The sequence below is a fragment of the Vidua macroura genome, chromosome 19, assembly GCF_024509145.1.
Source record: "Vidua macroura isolate BioBank_ID:100142 chromosome 19, ASM2450914v1, whole genome shotgun sequence".
NCBI lineage: Eukaryota > Metazoa > Chordata > Aves > Passeriformes > Viduidae > Vidua > Vidua macroura.
In genome coordinates, this window is record NC_071589.1 from 10656094 (window position 1) to 10667118 (window position 11025).

At 45.4% G+C, this 11025-nt stretch overlaps 1 protein-coding gene across 2 annotated transcripts in view; it reads right to left on the minus strand.

Moving 5' to 3' along the window:
• PRKCA (protein kinase C alpha) overlaps nt 1–10298 on the minus strand; it is a 147720-nt gene extending 137422 nt beyond the window's left edge. For both annotated transcript variants that reach the window (XM_053994658.1, XM_053994657.1), the window contains exons 1-2: nt 10092–10298; nt 6862–6893 (exon numbers count right to left, since the gene is read on the minus strand). In XM_053994658.1, coding sequence (XP_053850633.1) covers nt 6862–6893; nt 10092–10264 — 205 coding nt within the window. In that variant the 5' untranslated portion in view covers nt 10265–10298. The remainder of the gene's footprint in view (nt 1–6861; nt 6894–10091) is intronic.
• Nucleotides 10299–11025: the final 727 nt, after the last annotated feature.

The following is an 11025-nucleotide window of genomic DNA, read 5'->3' on the forward strand; positions in this document are numbered from 1 at the left end:
AATCATTTAGGCTGGAGAAGACCTGCAAACAACCATGGAAGGATTTGGGTTGGAGAGGACCTTAAAGCTCATCCAGTGCCACCCCCTGCCATGGCAGGGACACCTTCCACTGTCCCAGGCTGCTCCAAGCCCTGTCCAGCCTTGGACACTTCCAGGGGTCCAGGGGCAGCCACAGCTTCTCTGGGCACCTGTGCCAGGGCCTGCCCACCCTTTCAGGAAAGAATTTTTTCCCAATTTCTAACCTAAACCTGCCCTCCTTCAGTCCTATCACTGCACACCCTGGTGATCATCGAGTCCAGCCCTCAACACTGCCAATGCCACCACTAGACCATGTCTCCAGGTGCCACCTCCACATCTTCAAATCCCTCCAGGAATGGTGACTCATCCTGATCTACTCAATATATTCAACTTTTGTGAAAGCATGTGATTGTAGTAACAAAGAACCAACACAAACACAAACAAAGGCACTTTCCCTGTCCTGACACAGATGTCCTGCTGCCCCTTCTACCCAGCTCAGGGGCAACAAGTCCCCATCCCAGCACAGAAGGCAATGGCTGAAAGCAGAACTGGCACATCCACATTGTCAGGTAATGCTCCAATGGGAGCACATCTGTAGAGGAAAATGCTGTGAACTAAACTCTCCATGTCAGGGCTTTTATGTCCCATGAGCTGCAGTGGGATCCAGGAACCAGAAACAAGCTCCATGCTCCAGGACCACCCAGCAACACAGACAGAGCTGGGATGACTGGGACACACATTTCCAAAGGGTTCTCCTGGTCTGAACCAGCACTGATGGGTCTGCACTCATTAGGACTCAGGAGTTTCACCCACCACTGCTGTTCTCAGGAGGAACTCAGAACACGGGCAATTTTTCAAAGATCTCTCAGAGTTCACCTGCAGAAATAGGAACAGAATCTCAACTTTCACAGGCATCAGCAATTAATGGCACCGTATTTCCTCATAAAATGGGTCAAATGTTGCAAAAGTAAGGACAGCCAAAGGAGGGGAGGAACAATAAATAGAAGCTGACAAGACAAATGCCCAACAAGCATCTTATCTCTGTGTGTGTATATGTCAAATTATCTGCAGATCAGTAAAATTACTGCCCTTTGAGAAGAGGTCCAGAAATGCACAGTCCACAGATCAGGCTGAGGGCAAAAGGCCAAAGGAAAGGACAAAGGAGAGAGAGGAATCATGGAAACTGTGTGCAGATACAATTTATGCTCCCAGGTGCTGTTTATTATTTAGTTTGGATTGTGATTTTTTGAGGAGTGTGTGTAACTGTTTGGGTTTTGCTCTGAGGGGTTCCATTTTTGAACAGATACCTCCAAGTTATGTATCCTAGAAAATACATTAATGAGGCAGCTGCTGGAAGTGAGTTCCCATTTGAGGAGATTTCATGCTGACTTTCAAGCTCCACAGTCACAGCCTTCCATGGAATTAATTTCTCAATCTCAGGCTTACAGCAACATTAGTTAATGTAAACTGTAGCACATGACTAATAAATAATATAAAGAGCACATAGGAAAACACCCACTTTGTTCAAGCCCTGGTCTGTAATACCCCATCTCACCACAAAAATGATAATGATACAAGAGAAGCAGTTCTGGCATAGAAAAGGGAGCTTGCTTTGTGTCTTGTCCACCCTTTGGCAAAAACATTTCCAAGTAAGGAAAACAAATTATTTTTATGAGAGACAATGCTGCAATGCAATAGATTTCTCTTTCTTAGGTTAAAAAGGAAAACGAAGATTGTAAAAGGAAGAAGACACTGTAGGGGAAACACAGCCATCAGGATGGAAAACCAAGTATTAAGCCTTGATCCAAACACAGAAAAAAATAAATAGTGCTGCTCCTACTATAAATATATCAGCACTGAGGACTGTGTGTCAACCAGGTTAAAAGTTTTCATTGGTTTAAATCTTCAGATCATAGAGCATTAAAAATTAGTTTCTCAACCAAATCACTACACAGACCTTTAATACAACATTTTTAATGAAAATACATGATTTTAAAATGAGGTGGCACCAAGGGGTTCTTTGGTCTTTTTGTTGTAGAAGAGAGGTCAAGAATCATCAGATAAAAGATAAACAATGCAGAGGAAATGAAGTGCTGGTTTGATGTGCCAATGTTACAATATTTGAGTATTAAAAACTAATAAAATGTCCCCATTTTCCTTTTTACTGGAGGAATTGCTGTAGAAGTCTGCCCAGCCCAGACCCAGCATGGCACGAGCTGCTCCAAGCAGCTTAGGGCCACAATGGAAGGTAAAATTCAACATCCAGAGAAAACTGATCTGAAAATAAATTGAGGGAAGACAGGAAAAAACAGTGGAAAGAGCAATAGTTGCTCATATAGGGAAGCATAATGATCTGCTTTAATTGATTTCTCTAATTTTTATTTATGCAAATTAGGATGTGAAACTCTTCCTTAGCTCATTACTCTCCTAAAGCCAAATGTATTTCACAGCTGTTCAATATTCTAAACTACAGCAGAATATTGCACTTCAGTAAAGCCTGCAGCAACCATGTAAAAGAGGGAAAACTTGCTGCAATAACTACAAATTCTGACCATTTAGGAGAGAATTAACAACAGACCCTTGATCAGGAACATGAGCTGATCACATTTATATTACTGTAACTAAAAATATTTCTGCCCTGAGGAAATGTGCTGAGCCTTCAGTGCTGAACTTAAAACAACCTCTAAACCTACAGAAATGCATGGTCTACAATGTTGGCTCCTCACATCTTAGTGAGTTCCTATTTGTTGATCTCTGTTCACCAGAAAAATGCTTCTTACAAATCCAACAGAAAGAAACAAGTGTAGGTTACACTCAGAGTGGAACAGTCTATCAAAAGAATGATGAAGCCAAAATTTAACTCAACTGCTTGCTTAATTTAAAGTTTGCTGCCTCAAAAGAGGAACTTTCATGCTGTGGCAGATTGAAAAAGGTTTAAATTATTCTGTTTTTCACATTGCTCTTGCAGTATTTCCAGGTGCACATCAGAGGAAAGCTTTACAGACAGCTTGCTGGCCTGCTTGACTATGTAAGAAAACAAAACAAAGCCAAAACTCCCTGGAATAATCCTCCCGTCGTGTTTGCACTGCCACAGACACGATCAACAGCAAAGAGCAAAAGCAAAACAGCAGAATGAGAACTCCTGTTTCACAAGCACAATATTTAAAATACTTCATGTTTCTATAAATCAACAACAAACCACAAATATCAAATGGCAAAATGCTTTCTAGTAACAGGAATAAAAATCGCATAGAATCCCAGAATCACTGAGGTTGGAAAAGACCTCCCAGAACATCGAGTCCAACCTCTGACCAGCCCATAAAACTGAGTCCACATCCAGTTATTCCTTGGACACCTCCAGGGATGGAGACTCCAAACTTCCCTGGGCAGCCCCTTCCAGTGCCTGACCACCCTTCCTGTGAAGAAATTCTTCCTGAATCCTATCCCTACGTGAACATTAACCCAGCTGAAGTCTTTCAAGCAGATTTTCAAACCCACACATGGCCAAAAAGACAGACCTTTTCCACTGCTACTTCATGATCCCCAACCCCCTTATCTAAAAAACTTTTCAATCATGCAACAGAATTCTGCCTCCTCTCCATGAACTAACACATCCCAGCTCCTGGCTGCAAACCTCAGCAGTCTTTCTGAGGTTCTGTTTGCTGGAATATTCAGCAGCCACATTAAAATACACCCATTAAAAAAGACAAACTACTTAGGATGTGGACTGTCTCTTGCTGAGCATTTGTGTGGTAATAATGCAATTGCACCTGACCCTCTGCCACATTCAGGGCATTAAAACCACACCAAAATTTAATTTGCTGTCTTTTGCAAATTCATCAGGATGCCATAAATAAGGAGGTGAACATAATTATATTGCAAAATGTTTCAGGAAAACAAATGGAAATAATTCTCTTCAATTCTTAAGAGCTCATTTAAATGTCTTTATGGAATGCTGAAGCTGAACACTACACCAGAAACAGGCATCAAAATCTGAAAACCAAAGTGATAACATACAAGTGGAAACTGGATCTAAGCAAGTCCAGTGAAAAAAGGTATTAATGGTCCAAAATCAGATGATTTCACTATAGCACAGATTAAATTCTAATAAAATCTTTATTAAAATATTGAAATATTTTGTTTGAGAGGATCTCAAAAATAAAACTGGGACTGCATTTTGTGTGACACTTTTTTAATGGAAGTTTTAAAAATATATAAAAACATACTACATTTGCTGCAATACTTAAAACTGCATAACAATAAGACCTTTCGTTTAATTAAAGAACTCTAATGCAAATATTGATAGAACTGCAGTTTTTTATAGTAGAAACATCACTTGAGTGTGGTGTGTGGGACTTCCTCTTCTTCCCCTTTGTATCAAAGGCCAGAGGAATTTCAAACAACCTTGGAAATAACAAAACCCCCAGCTCCGAATTCTGCCTGAGATCAAGTTTGTATCTAGTGAGAGATTTTACAACACTCTTGAAAACAGAGTAGAAAAGGCTTTTTATAATGGAAACGCTGAAGGACCAAGAACTGCAGTCATGCTAAGAGCTGTCACTGCAGTATTCTTTCCTTCATGTCCTACTGAAAATTCCACTTTACTCTCCATTTGTCATTCTTCTCTATAAAGACAGTCATTTCATTATAGAATTTAGGGGGTTTTTTTTCTGCAGCCTACCTTCTAGTTTCAGACTTTTGGTTTTAATTCCTCAGTAATTTTGATCACTAATTTGACTTTCCAGCTTTAGCTGGTGACATTTTAGACAGAAGCTTCAGGAAGTTGAACTGAAAAAAACATTGATTCAGTGGCTTAACTTTATCGTGGAAGCTTTATTTTTCAAGAGTATTATCTTTATTTTTTTTTAATTTTATATTAGCTTTATTTTTCAAGAGTACTATCCCAAGAGTATGAACTCATTGATTTTGAACGCAAGTGTAATGAATGATGGTTACCAAACCCCATTACTTAAACTTGTTAGTGCACAAACAACAGCTTGCTACAAACCATGTAAAATCAGAGCATTTCTCAGAGATTTTGACCAAGAACACAGACAAAACCACTGGATACAGCAGTCTCCAAAGAAAAAGTGTAGGTTCTCGCTCTGATACAGACAAAAGTCAAGTTTGAACATATATAGATTCCTAAAAAGAGTCACTTCTGAGGCATTTACGAATGAACAGAGCTGCTCTACTGCTTTTACTCTTGGTTGTGTCCATGAATAGCATCTGCAGGGGAAACAAGACTGACTCCAGAACTTCAGCCGGCTCTGTACAGATCAGTCCTCAGCAGCAGAACTGCTCCTGGCTCAGCAGAATGACAATGGTAGAAGGAATTCCAGGCAGAGAAAAGGAAAATGAAAAGGAAAGGAAATCCAAACCCCTGGAGATGAGCTGCCAGGCCAGGGTGGATCTGTGGCTCAGGGCAGGGCATCCTGCCCAGCCTGAGCCCCAACTGGGAGACAGGAGAAAGTCAGCACCGTGCAAGCTGCAACAGCTAAGCTGGATAATGCAGCCCCAATTATTTTCTGTATACCAAGAGGAATCTGTAATGAACCTCTAAATAATTCCTGATCCACTGAGCTGTCCTGAATGAGACTGGGGAAATGCCATTCCATTACCACCTAAGCACTGCACACTCATCTACAGCACTGCTTTGGATGTGATGAGGGACAAAAACCTGGACGATAGCTACAAAATTTAATATTAATGTTTTGGGGCACAGAGGAAGATGTCTGCTTACCTCCATCAGGAAATGCTGTGTGTGTCTGCAAGGCTCAACTGGCAGAAAGAAAACTTATTTATCACTAATCTTTAAAAGGCATCAGTCTTTGACATCCACTTTCTCAGAGGTTTAATTTCAAGAAGCATCAGCTCACATCAACTTTCACAAAAACACCACAGAATCCATCATTTCCCTAATTGCTAAGTAAAAGCAATGTTCAGGAGAGTCAAATGTGCTCTGAGGCAAAAGCAAATACCCATCAGAAATGCCATGAAAGAAGGAAGGAAAAGGCCAACTAATGAGTACACAACATGCAGCTGCAGCAGAAGTGACAGGGAGAAGGTGGAGAAGTGAGAGGGACAACAAAAAGCCTCATCCTAATTAAGCAAACATATGACAAAGGGAAAAACCTGCACTAGTTGGGTGTGGTTATTTCATGATTAAATGCTAAATAATAGTAAGTATCTGGCAGAAATACAGGCTGTGTGAGAATACAGCATTTACAGTTCTACTACAGCAGCTTTCAGTTTCTCAAGGTTAGCAGGTTTATTAAATCAGTAAATCACTGATTTATACAGGTGAACTTTTCTTTTTTGTAATTCAGTATTACGTAAGGCAGAATTGTCTTGTCCTAATACAGAGATAAAGCCAAAGGTCCTCCTGAACATGCATTGTATGGAAATGAAAACCAGGGACTTTGGGTTATGAAAAGAAGCCATATGACTAAAAAGTGAATCCATTTTCCAAAACGCCCACACAGACAAGAGCTTCTGATGAGAAAAATGATCTCTGCAAAGCTAAACCGCACAGATTATTTCCATGAAAAGTTAGAATCTTGCAGATTATACAATATTTACTGTGCTGGGATTTAAAAAAAAAAAAAACAAAACAATCTTTTATATTATTACAGTAGGAGTAATTACTTGATTGTTCAATGTAAATTATATAAAAATCAATCATTACTTAATTGAATAACTGCCTTCTTTTAGAATTCACATAGGCAATGATGCTTGCTTGGTTTTTCCAGGACTGTTTCTCTCTTGCTGCTGGCGAGTTTTGGGCACCTTCAAAATGAAGTGCCACCACCTGTGTGTGCCAGCAAAGCAGTTGTGGCTTACCTTGGCACTGGAATCCTTGCTTCCCAAATCCCCTGCATAAAGAAGGAAAAAAACTGCCTTAGTATGTTTGGTTTTAATTTCTATTCAATGATCTCTAAAAACATAAAAATAGCTTCATATTAAATGACTTCAGGTTTTGCTACGACAGCAACAGATTTTCAAATACACAACACAGACCAGCCCACCCATTTCAAAGCAGAGAACAATAGCTGTCACCAGCTATGTAATTTCAGCTTCTGGCAACAATTTTTTTATTATTATTATTTTACAAGCTATTTTGGATCTACAATTATCATCATCTGTGATTGCTGCATAATATTTCAACTCGTTTCATGCCACATGTATATTTAACAGCCACGTAAAATATTCCAAGTTCCAGCAAAGGCACGTAAAACAAACCAGACTTGGGGTTTCATCCGGATTTTGGGATTACAAGCTGCTGTTGTGAGGCTCAGCTAGAGTCCAGCCCTTTGCTGGATGGAAAGCAAGCAGGTGGAAAGTTTTGCTTGTTTCAACACAAATGAGAAGCCAGGCCCCTGATTTTCATGCTGATTATTCTCCAGCTTCCTTGCTTCATTTCCATAACGAAATAAATATGTGCGTGTAACACTTCTGCAATGAATACAATGACAGTGGTAACCAGAGTTCCAACACATTTTGTACCTCTGGCAAACTCCACTGCTGTGGATTTATTTGTTTATCTTTAAGCATCTAACATTCTCTTCCCACAAAAATAACTGTTTTGAGTATCCTGCCTATAAACATTTCTCTGCCTTTTTCTTTGCAGCCTGTTTTTCATCTGAAGAGCTGGAGCTGCTCACACTCAAACACAGACAAAAGCCATGAGCTGGAGAAGCTGTGTGCAATTAACAACACGCGGCTTAATTATCAACTTTATGGAAATGTTTTTTTTAAAAATGTATCAACAATTTCTCCACTTTTATTTATTTATTTATGGGAGTGACAAAACCTTCAGTGCACTGTTCCTTCAGGAGGAAGCTGAAATGACACAGCTTAGACCATTTCTCTACATTTCGCTGCACAAGTTGCTACTTCTTGTTATTATAAGCAAACCTGACCTACGAAAACCAGGAGAAAAATCAAATTATTTGTTTACTTGGCAGCACATGTGCCTATATTGTCATTCTGATGCTTTTAGCACTCATCTTCATAAAGCTCAAAAGCCAGAAGCATGGAAATACAATCACAGGAAAGCTGGTGGTGGGACTAAGAACGTGAAACAGATTTGAGATAATTTTTAATCCTTTGAAATAGACTTATTTGCAAATATTCCTGTTTTATCTACTCCAGAAGCATGGCTCTGGCTCAGCGTCTGAGCTGAATCCCTGCAGAGCCGCAGCCCATTCCACTCCCCGAGCAGTTACAATGTAGTTTTTAAGTAAAAAGTCTTTTAAAAAAATATCAACACTCCAGAACCAAAGCAGACAGGCAAAAGTTGCTGAAGAGGAAAAGGAGGCACTAAACTAGTTTGGTAAATACTACCTGATGAAATGTAATCTAAGGAAAAGAATCTATTTGTATATTTCATTGAAAGGTTGTGTTTACTGTTCTTTATACCTTCCAACATTGTTAATTGACACAAGTCATTTTGGAAACACTCAGTGGTGTGCGATGCCCATCTCCAAACCAGAAAACCAAGTTTCCGAGGCGTCAGATGCTCTTCTAAGGAATGTGAAGAGCTTCCCCAGGCTCAGCAAGCACGACAAGACAAGAGCATAGTCGCTCTTGCCACCTGTCAGCCACAGGATACCCTTTCAATTCCAAATGCACCCTGTCATTCGTGACAGAGCTCTGCTTTTTTTTACAATTGTGCTGCTGGTGTGCACAAACACCGCTCGCAGTAACCCTGCAGCGGTTTTTCACACCTCCCAACTCATTCTGATTTAGATTAACTTTGAAGCACTTTCTGAAGGTCTCCCACTTTTACCACACCCAACTTCACTTATTTTCTTTTTTCCCTCCAAAAAATTTAAAAGAAAGAAAAACTCAGAAATTTGACTTGTCTCTTGTGCAGTCTACCATGTCAGCTTTCCTTCCTTACTCTGCGAATACATTTCAATCATTTCTGGCACAAGCACAGTTTTGCTTCAGCATGCAAGCAGAGGAAAACTGACAGAGGAAGGAAAAGGTCCGTGTCCAGACACATAAACACACATAAAAAGAGCAAGAAGCGTGCCACGGACACGGAGCCAGCTGCGTGCAGACCTTTTCCCAACTTTGGCCAAAATAAATCACAGCTCTCGCTTTCGGCACCCAGAGCCTCAGTGCAAACTTGAGCAGCGGGGCAGGGCTGGAGCGAGGTGAAGGAGGGGAATCCCGAGCTGTTTGCGCCGCACGGTCCCTGCAGGTACAGGAGCCCCGAGGCTCTCCCGGCTCCTGCCGAGCCCGCTCGGGCCGCGGAACGGCCCGGCCTGCGCGGAGCTGCCGCCCTGCCCCGGCACGAACCCATGGGTGTATTATTCCCAACCACCTTAGTAATGAGGGTGTTGGTAGGGAGTTTTCCTGCCCTCTCGCGTAGGGAACCCTTCCCTCACAAAAACCACCCCTCCCTTTTTCCTCGGCGTGGACCGGAGCAGCGGTGTCACGGTGCCTGCCCGGCCTCGGCAGCCGGAGGGAGCAGGGCAGGCACTGACCACGAGTTAAGGTCGGGGGACCCGAGTTTTGCCACCAGCAGCGCCCCGGTATGACACGGGCACCCTCCGTCCCAGCGCGGCTGTGCCCGGCTGGGCCCCCCAGCCCAGCCGAACCCGGGGACAAGGGGTGACAAACACAGCTCTGGACCATGTGCGAAGCGATGGCCCCAGCGCGGGGCTCCAGACCCTGCTGGTCTCTGCGACCCCTTCGAGCGCCGGCAAGTTTGGGGGCTCGCCCAGCCCCGAAAGCGGGGTGCGCCCAGCCCCGGGCCCCCCGAGCAGCGGCAGCCGCACACAGCCCGCCGGGAGGGGGATGCGACAGCGCCGGGGCAGCGAGGTGACACGGGGGGTCACCCCCAGCGGGGTCACCTGCCCGGCCCCGGCGAGAGCGGCGGCACCGCGACCCGGCTGCCCGGGGACGCGGCGGGTGGGCGGGGAAGGGAGAGCAGGGCAGGGACGGCGGCTCACCGGAGCCGGGGCTGCCCGGGGCGGGGAATCCCCCGCGGCGGAGCGGGCCCGGGCGGCGGAGGGCGCGGGGGTGGGGGGGGGGGGGGGACGCGCGCTCCGGGCTCTCACCAGATGAAGTCGGTGCAGTGGCTGCAGAAGGTGGGCTGCTTGAAGAAGCGCGCGATGAATTTGTGCTCCTTCACCTCGTGCACGTTCTTCTGCCTCAGGGCGCCCTTGCGAGCGAAGCGCCGCGCCGCCTCCGGGTCGGCGCCGGGCTCGGAGCCCGGGAACACGTCGGCCATAGCGCCTCCTCCCCACCCCCCGCCGCTCCGGGAGTCGCCGCCCCGACGTCCGCCCCGTCCGGCGGCCGCCGAGCCTCTGGCAACGGCGGCGCTGGGCGCTGCCTCCCGCTCCCGGCCTGACGTCGGAGCGGAGGAGGATCCCGAGCCCTCTCGCCGGCTGCTCCGCCCGCGGCTGAGCGAGCGAGCCCCCGGCCGGGGCGGGGCGGGCGCGGGGCCGCCCCCGCCGGGGAGCGCCGGGGGAGAACGGGGGGGCGGCCGCACCTGCTGGCCCTCGTCAGCTCCCGCAGCGCGCCCGGGGCGCTCCCACACACACACAGAGCCCAGGGGCTCTCACACACACCGGGCTCACTCTCACACACACATCCCCCAGGTGCTCTCACACACACCGGGCTCACTCTCACACACACAGAGCCCAGGTGCTCTCACACACACCGGGCTCTCTCTCTCTCTCTCTCTCACACACACAGGGGCTCTCTCTTACACACGCATCGGCGGCTCACACACTCACCGAGGCTCTCACACACACACCGGCTCTCCCCGCACACCAGCTCCCCCCAAAGCGCACCGGTTCCACTCAGGCACACACCGGTTCCTCTGTCTCTGTCTCTCACATTCACCTACACAGGCTTCCCTCACACACAGGCACGCACAAAAGCTCCCCTCACTCACACGCGCACGCTCAGAGGTTCCCTTAAAACACGCACACAGAATCTCCCCTCTCACTTTCTCTCTCTCCCCCCCACACTCTCACACACAGAGAT